Source organism: Corapipo altera, unplaced genomic scaffold, assembly GCF_003945725.1.
Source record: "Corapipo altera isolate COAL_440 unplaced genomic scaffold, ASM394572v1 45, whole genome shotgun sequence".
Classification (NCBI taxonomy): Eukaryota; Metazoa; Chordata; class Aves; order Passeriformes; family Pipridae; genus Corapipo; species Corapipo altera.
This window is the reverse complement of record NW_020884877.1, coordinates 17638181-17661943: the sequence shown is the minus strand read 5'-3', so window position 1 is coordinate 17661943 and position 23763 is coordinate 17638181. Positions and strand designations below refer to the sequence as shown.

Below are 23763 nucleotides of genomic sequence, written 5' to 3'. Positions count from 1 at the left end.
GAAAAAAAAAAAAAAAAAAAAAAAAAAAAAAAAAAAAGTAAATCAAACGTTTGGGAAGCATTTGGTGGATGAAGTGCTTTCCGCCTAGTGAGGGTCCCAGGATGTCTAGCTTCTGATACTAAGGAGCCCTTTCAGATCCAGGGACTGAAGGGTTATTACTGTGGTGCTAGAGCTATGCAGCTGGAGCATTGTCTTTCTCCCTCTATCATGCTCTCCAAGAAATTTCTCAATGTGAGCAGCAGTTACCCACATGCAGGCGGATCTGAGCTTGCCTTGCATGATCATCCCATTATCTCGACCACTGACAACCTGGAGAGAAGTTCACCTTTGAAAAAAATTACCAGGGGGATGACGAATCAGTCAGATACAGACAATTTTCCTGACTCCAAGGACACACCAGGGGACGTCCAGAGAAATAAACTCTCTCCCGTCTTGGACGGGGTCTCTGAGCTTCGTCACAGTTTCGATGGATCTGCTGCAGATCGCTATCTGCTCTCTCAGTCCAGCCAGCCCCAGTCTGCTGCCTCTGCTCCTAGTACCATGTTCCCTTATCCCAGCCAGCATGGACCTGCTCACCCAGCCTTCTCCATCGCCAGCCCCAGCCGCTACATGGCTCACCATCCTGTGATCACCAACGGAGCTTATAACAGCCTCCTGTCCAACTCTTCTCCGCAAGGCTACCCCACGGCGGGTTACCCGTACCCCCAGCAGTATGGCCATTCCTACCAAGGGGCACCTTTCTACCAGTTCTCCTCCACCCAGCCGGGGCTGGTTCCTGGCAAGGCTCAGGTCTACCTGTGCAACAGGCCACTCTGGCTGAAATTTCACCGGCACCAGACGGAGATGATCATCACGAAGCAGGGAAGGTAAGCCACCGCGCGGACTCTCGCTGGGTGTCGGGGCTGAGCCGCGGGCTCCGCAGCGGGAGCCGCCCGGAGCCTTCGCCGCCCCGGCGGAGCCGTCCGCCCGTCACCGGGGTCCCTGCCCTGGTCGTCGGGAGCGTCGGTGCCGGTCCCCACCGGGGCACCCTTCCCTGCCTCCCTCCAAGTTCCCGCGCCCGCTGTCCTCATGCCTTCCCCGCGGAAAGCTCGACTCTCCGGGGAGGGGATTTCTTTTGATTTTTATTTCCCGGTCAATACCGGCAGCCGTGAGGATAAAGCACAACGGCTGGTTCCTTCGCGTGTGCCTGTCGCTGGCTTGCTTTCCTTCTTCCCTTTCGTTTTTCTTTTCCTTTTTTTTTTTTTTTCTTATAGGCGCATGTTCCCTTTCCTAAGCTTTAATATTTCTGGTCTCGACCCCACGGCTCACTACAATATTTTTGTGGATGTAATTTTGGCGGATCCCAACCACTGGAGATTTCAGGGAGGCAAATGGGTTCCTTGCGGCAAGGCGGACACCAATGTACAAGGCAAGTTTCTCCAATTAACACTTTTTCCGACACATAGTAGGTGAGAATGATTAATTAATGCCTCCGTGGACTGGCTCTGGCGAATTCTTAAACGCGAATGATCCAACGATGCCTTTTTCTTTTTTGTTTTTCTTTTTTTTTTTTAAATACGGAGGGTGGAGGAGAAAGTAAAATGTGTTCGGAAAGAGCTGTTTTAATCCTTTTCGGTTAAAATGAAGGCAGTTTTGGCAGTAAAATATTGGTAACCTAACGGGGTCCTTCACCCTCGTGTGCTGCTTCAGGGGCAGAACCCGAGATATACGCGAGAACTGTGATGTGGTTGTGTTTTTGGCTGTTTTGCTTAGGAAACCGGGTTTACATGCACCCCGACTCCCCCAACACGGGAGCCCACTGGATGCGCCAGGAAATCTCCTTTGGGAAACTAAAACTTACAAACAATAAAGGAGCATCAAACAACAACGGACAGGTCAGTGGGGGAACGCAGGCGCTCTGCTAGAATTATTTTTATTGCTTCAGGTAAAATCCTGCCGTTTCGGAAAGGACGTGTATTTTTTTAGATTCTGTCGTTAGGTGAAAATAAAAGAGGGGGGGTGGTGAGAAAGTCCTCCCGTCTTTTTGCCATGGGCCTCGACGCCCCCGAGCTCGTTGCCCAAGGTGGCACCGCTGCCCGGTGCGGCCGGAGGAGCCCGCAGCCGTCCCAGGGTGGCGGCGGCCAGCGGACATCATTCTCCTCCTCGTTCTCTCTCTAATTTCTTCTTCCCTTTTTCTTTTTTTCTTTTTTTTTTTTTCCCGCGGCCCCCTCCCTCCTTTTACCATGCCTGACAGATGGTGGTTTTGCAGTCCCTCCACAAGTACCAGCCCCGCTTGCATGTGGTGGAGGTGAACGAAGATGGGACAGAGGATACCAACCAGCCGGGCAGAGTGCAGACCTTCACCTTCCCTGAGACCCAGTTCATAGCAGTCACCGCCTACCAAAACACCGATGTAAAGAGCTCCCTGGTTTATTCCGCTCGCGGTTGCCGCGCTCCCCGCAGGACACCCCACCAGGGCCGGCCCGGCGGCTGCGCGCTCTCCCCCGGGTCTCCGGCGCCGCGAGATGAGCCTCCCTGTCTCTCCCTTTGTGCCATTCCGCCCTGAACAGTTCCAAGCACGGCCATAGCCGCTCGCACCGTCTTCAACCCGGGAGCCCCCTCCCGCAGCGGCATCGCCCTCCCCTCCAGGCCGGGCGCGATCCTGCCCCTCCGCCCGGGGCTGGGCGCTGCTTCGCGTTTATCTCCCAGTCGGAAACAGCTCAGTTAGCTGTTAAGCTGTTAGCTTAAGCTTTAAGTCTGCAAGGATCAATTAACATCCTCATTGATTGCGCCGGGGGTGACAGAGAAACTTCCTCAAATTAAAAGCTCGTTAATGCCTTGGATGTGTTTCGGAGTGGTCTGTCTTTGCTACAGACTGGTGCCCCCTTTTCAAATGACATATGTTCAGTCCACATTCGCGCCTTAATTATTTTTCTCCATGCAAATGCAAACTCTTAGATACCGTTCTGTCGTACGTTTTGCCTCATTTCTGGATTTCAATATCTTCATACGCCTGCAGTAGGAATTCTGACACGTCTCAAATCATGGGGTTAAATATTACATTTTATAGTACTTCTTACAATAAGGCAAATCTTAAAATTAGACTGTGATGTCTATAAGCACGCCAGATCTTTATTTTTCACGGTTTAAAAGCAATTTGATTCATTAGAGTAAACCTTAGTCCTTTAAAAACGTTTTGGCTGCAGCAGGGTATATTTTTCAGGCTTTCACAACGTCAGTTCTGTTCCTCTCTTTCCCTAGATCACACAGCTGAAAATAGATCACAACCCTTTCGCAAAAGGATTCCGAGACAATTATGACACGTAAGTAAACCTGATTTTTATTACCCTTCTACCGGCTGCTCACACATGTCAAAGGGGGAAGCTTTAGGATGCGGGCTGGCTTAATTTCACACCGAGATGTGTGATGTCAGGCTGTTCCAGAGCCCTCCGGGAGCAAGGCACCCGCCCGCTCCCGCGCAGGGGCTGTCCCTGCGGCGGGGCCCCACTCAGCCCTGCGGCCGCCTCCACGCCTGGGGCAGCGCTGCCCGCACCTGAGTCCGCATCTCGCTTTGGCACTTGCGGCGGTTTTGTTGTTGGTTTTTCCTGGCACGTATCTTGGCGCCTCTTTCCAAGTTTCCGTTTCACTTGCGCACAAGGGGCTCCGAAAAAAGCACCCGAGCATCACGGGCTCAGTCCCCGGCAACCCGCCGGGTCTGCATCATCCCGGGGGCCGCAGAGCCGGTGTCCAGAGGGAAATGTCTTCATGTCGTTTTGTTCTTCTTCGGGGTTGGATTTTTTTTTTCGCCCTCCTCTCCCTTCTGGGTGGAGCTAAAGCCTCAGAAGTTTTAATCGTTGTTTGTCCCTGCACTGCTTCTGCCCGTCCGCCTCCGAGGCGTTCCCACGGTTTGACCCACCAGCCGTGCCCTCTGCGGCAGATGCGGCTGGTGCCGCTCCGAGTGAGGCTCCGGGAGGGCGTCAACCCCCGACCCTTGCCGCCGCCTTTCCTGGCCCTCGGGTCTCGAATGGGGATATCTCGGCCTAGCAGGCCTGCCGGAAGGCTTCCCCTGCCTCGGGGTAAGCGGGAGGTGGAGGGCACAGGGTGGCTCACACGCCCGAGGGGGCGGGTGGCTTTGGAACTGACCTGCCCCGCTGCAAGCTCCAGGTCTGCGGGACAGGACCTCGGCTTTGAGAAGGGAAGCCTTTTTCCTCTCTAAACTGCAGCGGGGAGCGGCCTCCCTTGGAGCGCCTCAGCGCGTGTCTTCAGCGCCTTCTTTAGCCTCTCTCTGCTGGACCGTAGTCTAGCACCCACCAGCAGCAGGATTTCAGGACAAGCGTGGAAACGACGCCGAGGGCTGAACTAGTGAGAGAGGGGCCTGAGGCCGAGCTCTAACTCTCCTCAGGGGGCAGCTTGTGGTACGGCCGCTGTCTTCCACGGGCGGGGGTCGCGGCGGCTGTGGAGGGGAGCCGGCCTGTTCCTGCTACCAGGGAGGGCGGCAGCCGGGCCTGCCCGCTCTCCGGGACCTCTGCGAGGAGTATGTGCGGCCTTTGGAAAGGCTGCGCGGCCTTCGCCCCCAGCCACAAGTGCTTTTCTCTTTTTAATAGGAAAAAACTTTATAGGGCGTCACTTGAAAGGAGACGGGGGGAGGGGGAAGCTTCAATGTTGTCTAGCACGTTGAATTTGTTTAAGGGCCAAGTTTATTTTGGATAAGAAATTCCAGGAGGCGTGGAGGGTTAATTAAAGCACAGTTTTAGCCTGAAGTAAATACAGATAGTAGTTATTCATCCATTAAAGTTTTTATAATCGCAAATTGCAGCCCAGCATGGGAGAATTATATATAGGCCATGCAGGGAACACTGTAAGTGTCTGGCTTTACATTTCCTACAGTAGGTGTTTAAAGATTAGCTTAATTTAAACTCGGTAAAATGTTGATGGTTCGTCTGTGACTCCCAATAATAAGTGTTAAACAGCCGATAGAATTCCATAGTCTGCCACTCATGCTGTTCGCGGCAAATGACCGGGCTGCCTGTTGCGCATGTGGCGGGACCGGTCAATGTGTCACCGCGCGGGATTTCACGCCGTTGGGATGCGGGTTCGGACCCGAGAGAGGGATCTCGGCCCCGTCAAGAAATGGCCAACAGGTTACGAATGATTTGCTCTTCGTGCTTCCCCCCGTCTTTCTTTCCTCTTCCCCGCAAAAGGCCATTGGCGCTATTGGTGCCAGAGGCAAAGCCCGGAGAGGAGCGCAAGCTCCCGGGTCGGGCAGGAGCGCGCTGGGACGGCGCCGTCCCTTCCCGTCCGTCCCCCGAGGGCCGCGGCCGGCCAGGTGCCGCGCCGAGGAGGGCGCCGGGCTGCGGCGAACACCCAGCTCTCTCCCCTTCTCTTGGGCAGGATCTACACGGGCTGCGACATGGACCGGCTGACGCCTTCCCCCAACGACTCGCCCCGCTCGCAGATCGTGCCCGGGGCCCGCTACGCCATGGCCGGCTCCTTCCTCCAGGACCAGTTCGTGAGTAACTACGCCAAGTCCCGCTTCCACCCCGGGGCAGGAGCCGGCCCGGGGCCCGGCGCCGACCGCAGCGTGCCCCACACCAACGGGCTGCTCTCCCCACAGCAAGCCGAGGACCCGGGGGCTCCCTCGCCGCAGCGCTGGTTCGTCGCCCCCGCCAACAACCGCCTCGACTTCGCCGCCTCCGCCTACGACACGGCCACCGACTTCGCCGGCAACGCGGCCACGCTGCTGTCCTACGCGGCCGCAGGAGTCAAGGCGCTGCCGCTGCAGGCGGCCGGCTGCGCCGGGCGGCCGCTGGGCTACTATGCCGACCCCTCGGGCTGGGGGGCCCGCAGCCCCCCGCAGTACTGCAGCAAGTCGGGCTCCGTGCTCTCCTGCTGGCCCAACAGCGCGGCGGCGGCGCGCATGGCCGCCGGCAATCCCTACCTGGGGGAGGAGGCGGAGAGCCTGGCCCCCGAGCGGTCCCCTTTGCCAGGCGCCGAGGACTCCAAGCCCAAAGATTTGTCCGACTCCAGCTGGATCGAGACGCCGTCGTCCATTAAATCCATCGACTCCTCTGATTCTGGGATTTACGAGCAGGCCAAAAGGAGGCGGATCTCCCCCTCGGACACCCCGGTGTCCGAGAGCTCCTCGCCCCTCAAGAGCGAGGTGCTTACCCAGCGGGACTGCGAAAAGACCTGCGCCAAGGACATCGGCTACTACGGCTTCTACTCGCACAGCTAGGCGCGGCCTCCGGCCCGCCGTCCTTTTGCACAATAACTCCTCCGCGTTAGCGCACTGACCCCCGCCCCTGATGCCCCATCCGTGCCCCGGCCCGGCCCGGCCCGGCAGGGAGGCAGGCAGGCAGGCTGAGCCGCGGCCGCCACCGCCACCGCCCCCCCCGCCCCGCTCCCCGCCCGGCCCGGCCCGGCGGCGCCCCGGGGGCGTGGGGGGCACTGCCGATCCGAAACCCACTGATCAGTAGGATGCTTAGACTCTCAAACCGTACAGCGCTTCCTTCCTTTTACCACGGATGGATTCTAGGGGAAACAGTAATAGTGGGGAAAAGAGCCTGTGAAATGCCTGTACATAGTATTTAATTTATTGTAACAGACTACTTTTCTTTGGTTCTGTTTACTTATTATTTGTTTGGATTTTTTTGTTTTGTTTTCATTGTTAAGTCACAAAACTTAAATCCTGTTTAAATTTCTTTACCCCCTTGCCCGCACTTTGCTCCCTCTTCCTCGTGCCCCTCCCCAGGTACACACTCTTCCTAAATGCCTCTGGAAATATAAGTGGTCCATAGGTGTAGCAGCGAGTAATGGGTTTCTCACTTTCTCTCCAATTCCTCGCATGAAATAATTACGCGGTGCCCTGGGCTAACACAGCTAAGGAATAGCTCAGTTTTCCCTTCAAAAGAACAGAAATACATCTCGTAGGAAAGTCGATTAAAGTAGCATGACGCCTTCCAAAAGCAAAATTAACTGCCTCTTATTTTTCTTTAAAAGGAATAGCTCGAGATCAGCAATATTATTTTCTGTGGTACCCCCCCCCCCCCCCCGCCCCCAAGTGCCAAATCCATTACTGGTCCCCGCAGGTGCCAAATATGCTGACAAACTATTTTCAAATTTCTTTGCAGTTTCCCCCTCTTTCTTTATATTGCTGTAAATCTTTGTAATGAATAATCTAAAAAAAAAAAAAAAAGGAAAAAAAGAAAAAAAAGAAAAAAAGGAAAAAAAAGAAAAAAGAAGAAAAAAGATATAGACGACTGAATTGTTGGTAACCATAGTGTAGTCCAGTGAAGATGAGTTGTGAGTTGTATATTTTACTGCATTTAGTTTTGGAATTGACTTTTTCATAAAGTAGCTGACCGAGATCTGACTTCCTGGGGAATCAAATGCACATCGAAAGTAAGAGTCATCTTTCCTGTAAGTCTCTTATTACATTATTGAAGGAGAAATAATATCCCTCCAGGACTCCCCCCCCGGTGAAGCAGAATAAGTCTTCGAATTTTGAGTAGCAAATCTATACAATTAACACATTTTTATATGGAAAAAACACCAATTACAAACTGAAATATGCATCAGGCTAAATATTCAGTCTAGATTACACTCGATGGGGAAATTTCCTAATAGAAATTCAGGGTCATAAACGTGTGTATATTTTTGACTCTTCTGTAAATCGAATGTTGTGATTTTTATATTTGTTCTGTTACGTCTGTGGAACTGAATAATTTATACCAGTACATGCTCCATTGAGAAATGTTTCGGTTTTTGCCCGTTTGTATCGTCTGTGTATAACTAATAAAATAAACCTGGCAAAACATTAACGTCGTGTTGCAAAAAGCACTTCGCCGTTTTGCAAGCAGGAGATCGGGTGAGGCTAAGGAGAAGAGGCTGGCGGAGCTCTCCGCGAGGCTCTGGGGCGGGAGTCCCGCCGCTGCCCTCCCCGATGGAGATGGTCGGCTTGCCCCGCGTTTGTCCTTTTTTTTGGTGGGGGGGGAAAAGCGTAGCGGGGAGTGCTTACACGACGTGGCCAAGCGTGTAGGTTTGCAGTCGGAGAAAGAGGCAGATGAAACCCCCTCAGGTTTGAGAGATTTGTAACTATCCCCGTGTTTGACGCTTAAAAACCCTTACAGCACTTTGCAGGCGGGAGAGGTGCTTGGTGCGGGGCGTGGGATGCCTTTGCTGGCGGAGCAGAGGCGAGGGACGCAGTGCTGCCCGCCCGCAGCCTGCCCTCACCTCCCTGGGGCGAGAGCTGCGCTGGCGGAGCCCCGCGGTGCCCCCAAGGCGGGCGCCCTTTCGGGGGAGCAGTCTGCCCCGCTGCGCGGGAGCTGAGCCCCCACTCCTGCAGCACCACGTACTGGCCGCCCCGGGACGCTGCCCCCTTGAGAGTCACCCACCTGTGGGCTTTAGGAGAGGCGCCAGCCCGGTACCCTCGAGGGCCGAGTCCTCGGGGGGTGGAGATAACAGGCCGGGTTTACTCTTGACTCCACGGTGGGTAAGCGCGGGCGCGGAGTTGTCAGGGGCATTTCGTCCTGTCGCAGTATTGACGGGGGGCACCTGAGCAGCCTAATTGCATTTCCCCTCCCCCGCCCCCCGAGGTGTGGAGTCCTTGCGCCCCCAGCGCCTCCACCACCCTCATCGTCCGCTTGGGGCCCCGCGGCCACCAACCTGGGGCGGCGGCGCCTGTCCCGCAGTGCCGTCGGGCTCACGGTGCTGCCCCGGGACGCCCCTCGCTGAGAGGGGTCGCGGGGGCAGTGCCCCCTCGGGAGCGCCTCTAGGAGCAGCGCGGGCGGTGCGAGCCCTTCCCCGGCCGCCTTCCCCGAGCAGCAGAGGCCGGGGCGCCGCACGAGTTCCCCCGCGCACCGCCCGCACCTCTCTGCCTCCCGAGGGCTCCGGTTGCCCCTCAGTGGAGGTGTCCCGGTGCTTCCCGCACCCTAAATATATCATGGCATGTTCCTGGCTCTCCTTTCTCTCTCTCGGCCGGCAAAAGCGGCCCCCCTTCCCTCCCGCCGCTGCCGGTTCCGATGCACTGCCCCCCGAGTGGACAAGGGGAGCGACCCGGGACACCGCGGCGTTCCCCGCCCGCCTCCCCGCTGCGGCTGCTGCCCGCCGGGGAGTCACCCCGGGCACACTGCTCCTCGGGGAGGGGTCCGCCAGGTCTTGTTCAGCGGGGCTTATCCAGCGGGTCTGGAACAAATACGTAACGTGTGACACGTCCGAACAAAATTCTTTCCCGTGCGTGAGTGGTTGATGTTATTCCGTAACTTTTTCGACAGGATAATTCCATAACTCTTTCTGCGAGAGAGTGGAAGAGATAAGGGCTGCAGAAGTTAAAAAGGCTAAAGGCTATTTCTTGTCGGTAGGTAATTTTATTGCTATTATAATTCTTTAGATTATTATTTTTAGAGGTGCACCTGTATATCTGCTAAACATATGTATACTGACACGTTAGTGTTTGCATTCGCCAAGGACCGAACACAGGGGTTTTGACCCGGTGCGTATAAATTGCAGTGTGCTCGGTTTAGTTGAAGCAAACCCCCATGCATGAATTTGTTGGAACAGCAACTAATTGCATGAACTTCATGTGAAGTGTAATTAGTGTTATTATTCTAGGCATGCTGAACAGGCTTTAAATACAATTATTGTGTAAAATTATCTATTCAATTGCCCTTTCTTTGCTTTATTTAATACAACACAAAATTCAGCTCTGATCTGTAGAAAGTATTTTAAAGTTCTTATTGGTAATACTTTCTACGATGTTTCACATTAATACTATAACAAATGTAATACAGTGATTTACGCTCTGCAGATTTTGCACGAGTACGCTATGCATATTTGATGACACATTGCATATTTTAACAAGGTTTTTAATGACTGATTGAAATGTTTGCTAAGATATTTTTTAAGAGCTGGAGGAGAAATGGTTGTGGAAAATGTGTGTAATAGAATAGTGATAAGGATGGGAGGGTTTTGATTGACAGTATGAGGAAGCAGATGGATGACTAGGTAGGTCAGAGGTAAAGATGCCTTTGACAGCTTTTTAAGTTCCTTTGGCCATTTTGGTCCAATGAATCATGCAAAACATGTGTACATTACCAAACTGATGTCTCTGCATCGTTTACTGTTGGAATCCTCATCTTTTCAAACCCACCCTAACCTTCTTTCATCACCACTTGACGTGCTATGTCTAAACTAGATTGCAAGATCCTAAGAAGGCAAGAATCTGTCTTGTATTACTTGTCAGAAAAAAAAAAAAAGGAAAAAGAAAAAAATTAGGAAAAAACCCCCACGTAAACCTATGGAGCTAGAAGAACAACCACGACAGATTGGCAGAATAGGCGTAAGGTGGAACACGTTCTTCTTAATTTTTGCTGTCTGGTCATCACTCCCCTCCCCTAGGTAGTGTTCAAGGGAGATATGGCGAACAATGATTTTTCTTTTTTTATTCCCCCAAATGGCATAAATCTGAATTTTCATAAGTCTGATAAGAGACCTAATTGCATAATTTTCCTTATAACATTATGCAGTGAGTGCTGTTGCTATAGTTAAAATGGTTTTCTACGCAGTGTGTTTTTTCAGGTGCTTTGCATGTCCCTCCCAAATTACTTTGTCAACTGGAAAGGCTCTGATTTATCCCTGTAAAAGGTTACTGTTTTTGGAAATCTTATTTAAATTGCATAGAACAATTTTAAAATTGCCGTGATACAAAAAAAGAATGTGTGTATTGGAAAAAGCAGAAAAAAAAAAAGGATTTTGCATGAATGTGTGCTTTCCAGGTACTGTTTCTGTGCAGAATGGACACAAGTTCTGATTTTAAGTATTAAAACTTGTCATGAATGTGGTTTCTGGTGGGGAATGTGTCACTTGCTAAGATACAGGGGCAAAGTCAAAGAAAAAAAATATTGAAACAGCAGAGTGATAAGTAGATGGAAGGCAGCAGACTGTTTGCGTTCAGTACCCAGTTCTTTCCAGATAGTGTATTTGTGGTAGGTCTAGGGAGCCGCACAGCTTAGTGATAACATTTCATGCTTTTATCAGAATGCATATTAATCTGGAAATGCAAACAAAAGCAGTGCTTATTTCAGAGTGTCGTCCGTTGAAAGCTGCCTATTTGTTCAAATATATATATCTGAAAAAAACAGTTCTTGGTTGAAATATATATATATATATTTATATATAAATCTTGACTTTTTGAGCATATGTAACATTTTCCTTCTTAGATGTAGAATAATTGTGAATCCATTAGGATCCAAGGCTGTCATTACTGATTAGATATAACTTTTTACCTTATAAAATATATTACACAATAAAATCTGTGATGTTTTATTCATGCTATCATTGTGATTTGTCATAGTTGGAGTGTTTCTAATGCGAAGGGGCTGATGTGGGTATGAATGATCTCGTTGGTTTTAAGTTGACTTTTTAGGTTAATTTTTTTTTTTTTTGAACTGGAGGCAAAATGGACGAAAACTTCAGGTACCTTGCTTCTGTGTAAAACTATCTATACTATTAGATTGATATGAAGCTTTAAATAAGAAATAGCTGGTAATGATTTTGAATCTGTTTTAAGAGACATTTTAGGTAAAATGTTGATAGCTTGTAAATGTGTATTTCTGCCTTAGTCTCTGATCGTGCATACAAGTTCATATGTGTGAACAACGTAAAGTAAGAGGTCAGTCCTACAAAGACTATTCACTTGTCTAAAAATTCACAGACATAAATGTTTTCAGGATCAAGGCCTTTTTCAATAATTGTGATATTCCTGTACCTTGAAGTGACTGACTGATTTAGGATACACTTAATAATCTGATTTTTTTTTTTTTAATATAGCAGAAACATTGCATTGATGAGTTACCAAAGCACATCATCCAAGCTCCTACTTCAATCATTTGAAGTATAATGTTCTGGCTTGCTTGGGTATTTTTTTTTAACTGACAGTATTGACATGTAATTTAAACTTTCTGAAAGTCACATCTTAATTTCTGTGGGCCATGCTAAGGAATTAATTTTTGTAAGTAAGTTTCTTTCTTCAATTATATTTAGTTACATATTGGCTGCTTTTGTTTATCCAGAAAGCAGATAATGGTCTGGGACTGAAGGGTGAGAGAGCAACACCGATATTTTGTGTTGAGAGAAATGTTATGCTGCTGAAAGGTGTCCTAGTTTAGATGAAGACACCTACCCACCGAGAATTAAACTGAAATCATAAATGTAAGTTAACAAATGTTTTTAGTGATTGATCAACATCCTGATTACAGCTTATTGACCTTTGTGAAAATATTTGCTGAAGGGGAGGCGTTTTTATGTGGAGTTGATTCCAACTAGACTGTCACATTTCCATTTTCCATAGACCTCCTACTGGAGACATTGTGGAAATATGGTGGCTGCTCTCTGGCCCTGGGCAAAGTTGGGGTTCACCTCACATTGTCTGAGAATTCCAGTTGAGGGCCTGGCAGGAGCACCTCCTCTCTTGCCTCTTGCTCTGTGATCAGTAGCTACATGTTACTAAACGAGACCTGTGGTGCAGTAACACAGAGAAACAACCACTCCTCACACTATATCCCCTCTCAGCAAACCCTTGAGGCATCTCCCCTCTCCCCGCATTCCCCCATTGCATTTCTAAAATGTGAGGGTTTTGTACATAGGTATTATTTTAAGCTCGTGTAAGCTCCCTCCTGGTAGCTCAGTTTACTCTTGCATTAGGAGAAGAGAACATTTAATTTGAATTATATGCAAGGTATTGAAGAAGAGGTAAAAGGTTTTGCATTCTGTGGTCAGTTCCTGACTTTCCTATGGAACCCACAGTGTATAAGTGATGAGGGGAAGGGGTATTTTTCAAAAATCCCCAAGTGGTTTAGTCACCCACGTCTAGAAATAATGAAAATCTCACTGAAAAATCTCCAGTGGTTCTAAAATGCCTGTGGTTCTAAATGACTTTCACAGGTTTTACAGTTTTATTCCTGGGCACGTTATCGAGTAGTTATTTCAGATGTGCACTGAGGAGTGGCATTTGTTGCAGAGTTAGGGTCCGAATAGCATGGATTAAATCCTCAGCTGGTTTATAGTTATGTCATTTCATGGGCTTCAGTGGTTCAGTACTGCTTTGTATTGAAACAATCTGATTGTCTCCTCTTGTGGTTTAGATACTATCCAAAGCAGGTGCTGTTTGATGAAATGAATAGGACCAAATAATAATTCAATATACATATTTGTTTCTCCTGCATTAAAATAATTATGAAAACATCAACTCATATCTTACTGTACTTACATTTTTGTTTCTCACTGTTTAGATTATAAAATAATTGAAGCTTAATTTCTTCTTATTGTTGATTTCAATGATTAAATTGTCTTAATAATTGAATCAAAAGCAGTTTTCTTGGTGTATGTTATACAAGAATTTGCCACTTTTTAGTGGCAATATTTAGACCAACTATATTCTTTCAACATAAAAAAAATGTTCCAAAATTGAAAGGAAAGAAGTTAACCAGATATGTTCAGTTCTTCTTATAAGTGTCTGGTATTTTGTAATGCCCAAATCCTTTTTACCTTCTTTGAAGTCTTGTCTAATGTAGCTCTTTTTTTCTTTGTGTTAATATCATAAAACCACTCTGGTGTTAACATTCTGTATTGTATTTTTAAATATTTCAGTGTTTCAGTTATTGTATTTCCATATATATTGTTCACTTATAACTTATCTCTGATCATTGATATAAATGAAAATTATTTTAAAATTGTGGGGTTTTTTTTAAATAACAAACTGATTCATTTGTATAAGCAGATGTTAGTTAAAGTAATATGAAGTGTAATGGCAGAAATAAAATATGGGTCTATAAAAATTAACATAAAACTTATTTTTACAACATGTGGATGTAAGATTTCTTCAGGACTATATTGTCCCAAAGGCCATTTAGTCAGATGTAACCTGGAAGGTCAGACCCCACAGTAGTCCATTACCAGTGTATGCTTATTTTCCAAATACATTATAACTGACAAAACAACACAAATAATTGTCCTGTAGCAGTGTAATGTTTAGCATATATGTGCACATAAGTCATTGCCAGATCACTTTAGCAGTGCTTTCAGTTGTGGGTTTTGGGGTGTTTTTTTTCCTGTTGGTAATTAAAATGCAGTTGTGTCACTGCGGTCACGTTTTCCAGTTATAGAGGGAAAAGGGCAATGCTTGTGCTAAATACACGATGTGCTAAACAGTAACTATATTTAATTTTGACTTTGTTTTTATATTTACAGTTGCCTCAGGATAAGGATCTAGGAGATTTCAAGTGTAGTTCTGTGTACTCGACCCTTTTCACGAGGGCTGTTTTCCTGTTAGTTCAGCTTTTGGATCCATCACTTGGATGGTGATGGTGCATGGGAAAGGCTGCCAGGCTGGTGGGTTCAAGGGCAGGACAGCAGGAAGCTGGTGATCTCTTTCACAGACAGGTATGAGATTGGCTTATCTACAGCCCAAAACCTGCCCTCCAAGTGTTTAGGATTATGCATGAAATCACTGAATTCTGGGGTGATGAAGCAGCAGAGCTCTAATCTGATGAACATACACTGGTAGTCCCCAGGCAGCCTCTGATCTCTTCCCCTGGTAGATCTCCAAAGCTTTCCGTGAGTTCCAGCCCCTGCCTTTCTCTCCACCAACTTTTTCCTTACTGAGAGGCACTTCACTGGCTTTTTCATGGCTTGTTCCGTTTAGAGCTTGAGCATGCAGACAAGTGTTTTCTCCTTTAACTCCTTCTGTGGAGGATGCTAAACAAGGAAAGCCTTGCTCAATATTAATGAAAAGGATGAGATCCATGGAAGGCTGCTTCCTTTTGTACCCAGATTTTTAAATTTACATTTACTCAAAATTTCTTGTGATTGTAAATGGTTTAACTCACATAAAACATTTAATATGACACATTTTATAAGAATCTACAATGTAAACATTTTTAGCATTTGGAGTTGTATAACCAGGGTGCCCGTTTCTGAGGTTTTTCTTCAGCAGCATGTAACAGGTGAACTCCTGGATTTATGGGTGTTGTATCATAATTTACAGAGCCTCTGCTGATCTAACTTTGATTCTTCATAGCCTTTTAAATTAAAGAAAAATTAGAATTTTAACACCATTTTCAAAAAGATCAAGGGCCAGAGGATATCTTAAAATAACCCACTTACAATTTATTATTTTATAAAAATTTGATTCCAATCTGTAATTGCAAGAACAAGTGTGTCATGTCTAGCCAATACAGATTTAATCTACAGGATTAAATATTGTCTCAAAGAACATTATTTTTCAGTAATAGGAGAACATTCTAGAACTAATATCCATACTTTCTGGGTTACATATACATATTGTTTTGTCTGAGAAATACTGAGTGTTATGCTTTTTTTTTTCTTTCATTATTATTTTTTTTCCCCACAAAAAAGTAGCCAGTATAATGCAGCTTTTATCTTCTGTATTTTCCCACATCTTGGTGTCCTTCTATTTTTCATCAGACATTTAGGAGCAACTCAGCTAGTGCTTTTAATCTATGCCATCACATTTTTCTTCCTTTTCATTTTGTTTAAGATGAGATCATTATTATATTTGCAATATCCTTTGCAAAGTTTCATCTTGTGTTACAATGCCTGCAATGACAAACCACAGCTAGTCTGAGACTGGGAATATTTTTTTTGAGCATCTCCGCCATCAGTCTGTGGTGTGTGTATGTCAGTTTTACCAAAAGCTTGGATAGGGTATCAGCTGTCACTGAATCTTGTCTAGATTTATATTCTAGCTGTAAACCTCACAACTGTGTGAAGACTAGCCTCTGCAATCTAGGCGATGAATCTTCGAAATTCTTCCTCGCGGCTGTTAGTGGTGGCTTTGTTTCTGACAGCTTCTAATTTTCTGTACATAATAAAATCAATTATTTTGCATGTATATGCTAAAGCTAGAGGCTGTTTTTTGACTGTGCATGCTACAATTAGTTATGTAAATAGCAGCATATGCTACAAGTTTCCAGTGCTCACCCTGTCTTTACAGAAGTGTTGGCTCAGGCTCTGCTTCGAAGTTAGTTGGCAGAGGTGTTTGGTGCTCCATGGCTCAGGCTTTGAAGACATTTCTTTCTTCAGCAGCTCCCTCTCACGTTTAGTGCTTCAATCTATAGTACCCGTGTGTACACTAAAGGCAATACATGCTTTGAATGCACTAGGGATTTTGGTAGTCAGACTTTTAAGCGTCCCCATAATATTTTTTTGATTCATAATAGAGGTAATTGTAGGTGTGCTATTGAACACCTCCTATCTGTGCACATCAGTCAGTTTTCCCCATATCCCACTTAGGCTATTTCTTCAAGTTTAAACTTATATTTCTGCCTAATGGTTTCCAAACCAGACCTTTCCAGAGATTTCTGAGTATTTAATTAATTTACACTATCATTTATTCTCACATGAAACCCTTATTACTGTCAATCTCTTCAATATTATCAAATATTTCTATGTATTTTGGCAAAATATTTCTGATGAAGAGCATAATCCACAAGGTAGGTTGCTCTCTACAACTACATGAAAGCAGGTTGTAGTAGCAAGGCTGGGGTTAGCTCCTTCTACCATGTCCCAGGTGAAAGGATGAGAGGAAATGGCCTTAAGTTGTGCTGGGGGAGGTTCAGATTAGATATTAAAGAAAAAAAAATCACTCAAAGACTGGTTAGGCATTGAATAAGTTGCCCAGGGAGGTGGTTGGAGCTGTTTCTGGAAATGTCCAAGAGGAGTCTGGGTGTGGCACTTTGGGATATTGTTGAGGGGTGATTATGGTGGCGCTGCATGAATGGTTGGAGTAGATGATCTTGAAGGTCTCTTCCAACCCTGATGACTCTGTGATTCTGTAAAGGAGCAAATTCCAGGTATTTTAAAAGTATTTTAAAAGTCCTCACATCCAATTGGTTTGTTTTTCATCTTTCCCTAGAAGATTCTGCTGGAGCCCTGATCAAGCACCCAGTGTGGAGCAGCTTTTGACACTTTGCTTTTCAGCAGGACTTCTGAATCTTAAATCACAGACTTTGATAGTCTGAGTCAGAGAAAGCAGACAGGTTTGTTAAAGCTTATTATCTGTTGCTTTTCTGCTTGTTCCCTGTATATGGACGATATTATTTAAAGATAATTTTGGTTAAGAGTTTTTTATGTTGTGGCACCTGCTAATAGAGGATATTTGTTGGATATGCAAGCTCCTCCAGAATTCATTAATAAAGTTAACTTATCTTTTAAGTTAGTTCTGTGCTAATGCCCTAGAGAATCATGTATTTTTTGTATTTATGTGATAACACCTTAGTGCTGAGGGCATATGATAGTAAAGCCACAGTGTAATAGTAAACAGAAGCTTCATGACTGGTGACAGACTGAATTTAGATACTGTGAAAAGCCTCTGAAAAAAAAAAAATTGGACAAAACCTATACGAGAAGCCAAGACCCCATTGTGTGCATTGACCAAAGAATTCCTTAGGTAACTTGAAGACTAGTTGATATGCTCATACCTGAGGAGTAAACAGTTCGGAGTCTGCTGGGAACCTAAGACTGAAAATATGCTGAGTCAATATATGTCCTCATAGATGAGGAAAGTTCCTAAATCTAAGGCAGTAAAATAATAAAGTTATTTTTTTTTTTAAAAAAGGAGCTGGCACAGTCTGAAAGGTGAGAAAGGAAATCCTATAGCACAGTGTAATTGATGTGCTTGGTCAGTAGAAACAGAATTACAAAAGCAGAGATGAATCATAGGTAGTACAAGCAACAGTCTTCCATCAAAATCCTTCATCTGTTCTCTTCTACCAGGATAATTAACAAGTCATTACAAGCATGTGACCTTTTATTTTAAGGAAGGACAAGGGTTACTCCTTGAGCTTGGAGATTTTAATTCCTGCATATGGCTAAACAGTGCATGCATTACTCTTTTCTTTGGATACAAGGGTTTGTTAGCACACACCTTCTGCTTCGTCATATATAGATTATCCACATCTTCATATTTATGAATGTGTAGGGTGGCTCTTGAAAGAGTAAATTCCAGTGACAAACTGAGCTGTTGGTCTAACAGCAGCTACTTTAGAATCACAGGATCATATCCTCAGTTGGAGGGGACCCACAAATCCTGGACAACCCCAAAAATCACAGCATTTAACTAAGATGTTGGTAACTATACTTCTTAAAATTATTTTTTTAGCACTTTTTCAACTTAAATTTATATTTTAAAACCTATACCATTAAACATGGGTAACACCTATACATATGTAAATACTTAGAAACCAACTATAATTATGTTAATCATATTATTGATAAGGTGAATGATAAATATAGAAGTCAGTACATTAATTTGGCCTGATTAATGACCTAAAATGCTGCTTTTGTAAGTATTTTTTTTCTTTGAAAGTAAATCTATTCTCCAAATGTATTTAAAATGTTAATAAACTATTAAATGAACAAGTAACACTATATTCAACATTTTTACACCATTTCTACAGTGGGTAAAATTGTAGTATAAAGTTGGTGTATACTCGATAACAATTTACATGTTTATTTTACCATCTGGTAAATGTGTAAACGATATTTTGAGAAGCACATTTCAAATTCACTTTAACAACTTATCCCCGACAATATGTATCCTATCTCATGTACTGACTGGAAGGATTTTGAAAACCTCTCAGAGAGAAATACAGTAACAAAACATTTTATTTTTTTCAGTGATGAGTAAGATCAAGCTTAGCATCAAGTTGGAGGTCTTTCAATATTTAGGAAGGATTTTGGTGCATTACTGGTGTCAAAAAGAGATTTCAGACTATTTTACACACTACAATATAAAGATATCATATCATCTCCCCTAAAGAAACCATAGGGTGCATAGGTAGTAATAACAAAACAAATACAGTTTGCTATGTTGTTGTATAACTGTATTGTATTCTTTCCAGGGGGTTTGAATTTGCTATCTCTTGTGTCTAAATATGGGAAGCTCATTATTAGAAGTGTTACAGTGAACCCCAAGTGGATTGCTTTTCTCATGTACTTTAACAGCACTTTGACACTGCAGCCTTCTGCCTTTTTATTTTAGTCTTCTGTTTGTTGGTCTTTCTGGATTAAATTGCAAGCACTTTCTTAAATACACCAAACTAGAGAATATTCTGTTGTAGCTCAGCTTTTATTCACCCTTTCCTAGCTGTTACTAATCTTAACTGAAAAAAACCCCAAACCACAACCAACAAAAAACCCCAAACACCATAAAACCCCACTAAAAACCTACAACTGAAAAAGACTTCCTTTTCTCCTTCCCCAACCCCCAAAAAACTTAAAAAAAACTGCCCTGAAAGCAAGTCTGCCTGGAGAACACCTCCACACTAATGACCATCTGGCCAATCTGCAAATGAGATTTGAGAGCAGATTTCAAATGTAGGCACCAGCTAGTCTGTGCCTTGCATTAGTCCATTAGTATTTAAGAGACTTGAACGCATTTAGGCAACTAGAGAGCAGGCAGGTACCTTAACTTTTGGAAATCCCATCAGAGATTGTTCCTTCCAGGGTCTAAATGCCCTTGACCTGGTACCTGATAAGCAATGCTCCTTTGAGTTTGTGGCAGCCAGCTTTGCTTGACTATATACTTTGTAATGGGTAATAGTCTTCAAACACTTTTGAAAATGCGTTGTTGAAAAAACCTGTAGAGGATTATTTGTACAAATTCTAATTAACTTCTCTACCAAACTTAATGGATTACAACATTAATTTCTCTTTATTTATGTGCTACTGCATCACGTGGGGAGAAAACCCTGATCAGTATGGAGTCAAATCCAGTCCTAGTCTTAAGTAATCAGAGAAACCTTTGAGCTGCTTTGATTTTATGTATGCTTCTAAGATCAGTTTTTAGTCCAATAATAATAACAAACCCAGGCTATCATTAAACAGCAACTTTAAGCTTAAAAAGATATTTGTATTTTTGCAGGTTAATTAAGCCCACTGAATTTAACATTACTGTTTTGTTTCATTTGGTATTAAATATATTTAAATGAATTTCAAGTTTAGCAGTTACTTTTTCTTTTTGCTTACAGAGATTAGGTAGGACCTTTCCTATTTGTAAATGAGCACAATCAAAGATAATATAACTCTTATTAGATTGTTAAAGAAATATTTTCACTTTTCACCTGTCTTCCTTTTGCTGGTTTCTTGTTTTGTCTCAGCTCTGTGAAAAGTGCTGTCAACCTTACGTAAACAATAATTTATTATTGTGTTTTCAACAATAAAAAAACAGACCCAGAAACTCTTTCAGCAAAAGAGCAGTGGTTGTTAAGGATGTCTGTTGTTACAAAAGATCTTTGTTCAGGACCTAATTAGTTTATAGGTAAAGTCCTGATTGAGAGCACCTGCGAACATGCAGAACTGGATCTGAGTTTTGTAAGACCAACAGCCATTTTAAATACATACAATATGAATTTGTCCTTCCCCTTAGATTGGCTGCTGGTGTCTATATTGCAGAAGCTGATGTTTACAAAATCACTCAGAGGCTTAAAAATGGGATTTAACTGGAATCACCTGGAAAAAATGGGCAACACTTGGAAAATCTACTTGATAGAGACCTGGAGGGGCATCCTGAAATGATACAGGTTTGAAGGTACGCAGGAAATAGACAAAGCCTTGAATACTGGGTAACATTGCTTTTATTGTTTCACATTAGAATTTTATTATAGCAATTTTGTAAATGGAAAACAGTTTACTCTGCAGCTATTTACTGTCAAACATGGTGCTTGCAATCAGGAGTGCCAATACCAGCGAGGAATCTGCCCCTTACCCCATTATCATGCTTATGCTGCATTTCAAGAATAAGGTTTCTTGCTTGCAAAATGTAAGCTGTTTCCCTTTAAGTGAAAAATATCCAAGCCCACTTAAGAAAGATTAATAAGAAATGACCTTTTAAAAAAGTGAGTTAAAATTATATATTTAGTTCTTGTATTGTTAATAACTGGTGTTCATTTGCCTCAGAAAATCCCCCCCTCCCATGCTATTCTGTGTGTCTGCTTATTTCCAAAAATTGCAAATATCAAACTATGTATTCAGTGTTCTAACTTTTTAAATTACAAACTTAAAATTAAATGCGACATTTTATAGATTTTGATATTGACTAAAATGGACCTTTTAAAGTGACATAAATACATAAATTGAGATTGATAAATTTATTTCAGACTACCATATGGGAAGGCTGATTACAAGGGCATGTGGAGCACAAAGCCAATTAAAGATATTCTTACTTCTTACTGTGGACCATTGCTGCCTTCCCCATGTTCCTTGGAAGCTAAACTGAATAGCATTTACAAAAAATATTAAGCTAAGGATATCATCATAAATTCTCCCTTTATGTAGTCTATTGACAGTCAGATTTGCATCAAAGAACATGACACCAGTGACTTGCTGGCAGCTTAAGTAATTGGGGAAAAAAGTGGTTATTCATATGGAAACAGGAGTTGGCTCATTACAGCCAATCACCTGAATAGCAAATGGTATGGTTGCCAATAGATGGAGAAAAAGGCAAGTCTAGTGGAAAATAGGAGCATTTAAAGGCCAAGAAAAGACATATGGTCTGTCTATGCTTGCCTTATACGCCTGGAAATTATAAATTAAGCTACAATATAGCCCACCACCTTAATGTGAAGATTTTCCATTTTTTCCCATCTTAATCTTGAGAAATTTAACAGACTTGGCTAGTAACATTGACTGGCTCTTGTGTCAGAATTTAAGTTCTATATAAAAATACTGGTTGAATTGATTGTCGTATAGTATTTAATTCTGTTATGGCCATAAAGGATGTACTTTTGCAATAAACTCTCTTTCATAGCAACTGTAGATGTGAATCTTTTCTGTCCTTTACAGATGTCCATATTTCCATGAGAGTGGGAAAGAGAAAAAGTGAACAGTTCTTGGCAGCTGCTTTTTATAAGGTAACACTGTGAAGGTGACAGAAAATTTGTCTTCAGGAACCGTAAATACTTTAATGACTATCTCTCTCATTTACTGTTAGTTGTAGTTATAATTTTAATTTATTGTTCTAATGCCCTTTAAGATACACTGTATTATTCCTATCATGAAATAGGAATCCAAGTCCAAGTTTAAATAACACTTGGCTTATTGAGGTGGCCACCTGACCACTTTTCTGGTAAAGCATTAGTAAAAGTTGAGAATACTAATTATTTTTAAATGTGCTAGTATAGACATATTTCACTTGAGACTTCTAGTTCTTGAACATCTGAGGGCAGTTTTAGTTTTAAAGATTTTATGGGGCTTTAAGACTGTGAAGGCTTTTTTCTTTGGTTTCTGTTTTTGTTTGTTTGTTTGTTTTTTAACAGATTTCTTATTCTAAACTACCCCACAACATATCATCATGCAGTGAACTGATGCTGAATTCTGCCCTTTTTAAATGCCATGCTCTAAAACTCTGATGGTTCCTCCTTTTCACTTAAAAATAGTGATAAAATAACAAAGACAGGACCCTGACACAAGCTTCCTGGCCCTTATTTCTCTACTTTACGTACTAGAAAGAATTACTAAAATTATTTCTGGTTTTCATTCATGAACTCTGAAAATACTGCATATTTTTACATATTCCAAAATTTCTCTGATTGTGGCTGAAAAAAATACAAACCTCTTTTTATCCTGTAGGTAATTTCTGCCTTCATTTTATGCTATAGGAACAATGAAGCTTAAAATTTTGTTTCGAACAAACTTTAGATTGAATTGAGGAACAGTGGATAACAAAATGGTGTATTATAACTAAAACATATTTAAAATTTGACATGTGATATATGTTGGGAAAACCATGGAATTTGGAGCTGCATAAAAATGTGTATAAGCTTATCTGAAGTAATTGCATCTATAGAGTTTCTGACTGGGTCCAGTGACATAGTACACTTGCAGTTCTTAGCCTACCCTTGCCAGTGCTGAGTCCTTTCACAAGAACCCTTGTTCTCCTCTTTCCTCCTGTTTCTTCACGGGTGAGTGACCTGCTGGTTTCATTTCCCTCTTTCATTCCAGTACAGGCACAATCAAATCATCCCAACTGGTGACCCTCCTGACAAGCCACTGCAGAAATGAAGTTATTTTATCCACTTTGAATCTGACACATGTCCCACAGGGTTATTTTGGGATTTCTGAGGTGCAGGGCAGAATAAATTTTTGCACAGTTCTAAAACGCTGCTAAGAAAAGTTCTTAGGAAAATATTGCATTATTCTGGGATCATCCTGCACTTAAAATAGTACAAATTTTTGTTTCAAGAAGTTCCATCTTCATGACCTTTTTCATTCAGATTAATAAATCACCCCGCAACTCTTCAGTGAACCCTTATGAGGTAAGAACAGATGAGGTAACAAGAGCCTTTCCCCACTAGTGTACACTGACATCACTCTTTTACTGTAGCTCCAATTAATGGTAGTAGAAGTTACATTTGTAAATTCCCCCACGCATTAATGAGTGAACAGACCCCCTCTGTTTAGTTAACCATCTTCCAGTTACCTGGCACTTTCCCCATCCCTTGTGAGATCTCAAATATTTAATTAAAGCCTTTTCTTTTTTTTTTCTCTTTTTCTTTTTTTTTTCTCCCCCCACTCTCCTTCATTCAGTTTGTTGAGTTGTAATTCTTGTTGGCCTGATGCCTTGGCAACATTCAGCACTTCTAATTGCCTGTATAGTCTGGCCTAGTCATGGAGCCTTTTAACTTTCATTCAGGCTTCCAGCAGTATCAGCCTCACTGGTCACAAGCTTCCCACTCAGGTTCCTTTCACAGCCCTTTTGCTGATTACTTG

General features: G+C 43.6%; 1 protein-coding gene across 2 annotated transcripts; it reads left to right on the top strand.

Moving 5' to 3' along the window:
- Window positions 1-69: 69 nt before the first annotated feature.
- Window positions 70-6343, top strand: TBR1 (T-box, brain 1). 2 transcript variants are annotated; one of them, XM_027637480.1, is made up of 7 exons: window positions 70-866; window positions 1254-1408; window positions 1753-1874; window positions 2234-2392; window positions 3241-3302; window positions 5371-5488; window positions 5594-6343. In XM_027637480.1, exons 1-7 carry the CDS (start codon window positions 175-177, stop codon window positions 6212-6214), a joined length of 1929 nt encoding a protein of 642 aa, XP_027493281.1. In that variant the 5' UTR covers window positions 70-174; the 3' UTR covers window positions 6215-6343. The 2 variants fall into 2 exon arrangements, with proteins under 2 accessions (XP_027493281.1, XP_027493280.1); XM_027637479.1 differs by having other exon boundaries at window positions 5371-6343.
- The last annotated feature ends 17420 nt before the right edge of the window (window positions 6344-23763 follow it).

What these genes read in the sequence shown, in the direction of transcription:
- TBR1 (XM_027637479.1), top strand. Translation starts at nt 175, where the DNA reads ATGCAGCTGGAGCATTGTCTTTCTCCCTCTATCATGCTCTCCAAGAAA. An exon ending in ATCATCACGAAGCAGGGAAG is followed by an intron (nt 867 to 1,253) that starts GTAAGCCACCGC and finishes TTTTTCTTATAG; the next exon opens with GCGCATGTTCCCTTTCCTAA. An exon ending in CCGCCTACCAAAACACCGAT is followed by an intron (nt 2,393 to 3,240) that starts GTAAAGAGCTCC and finishes CTCTTTCCCTAG; the next exon opens with ATCACACAGCTGAAAATAGA.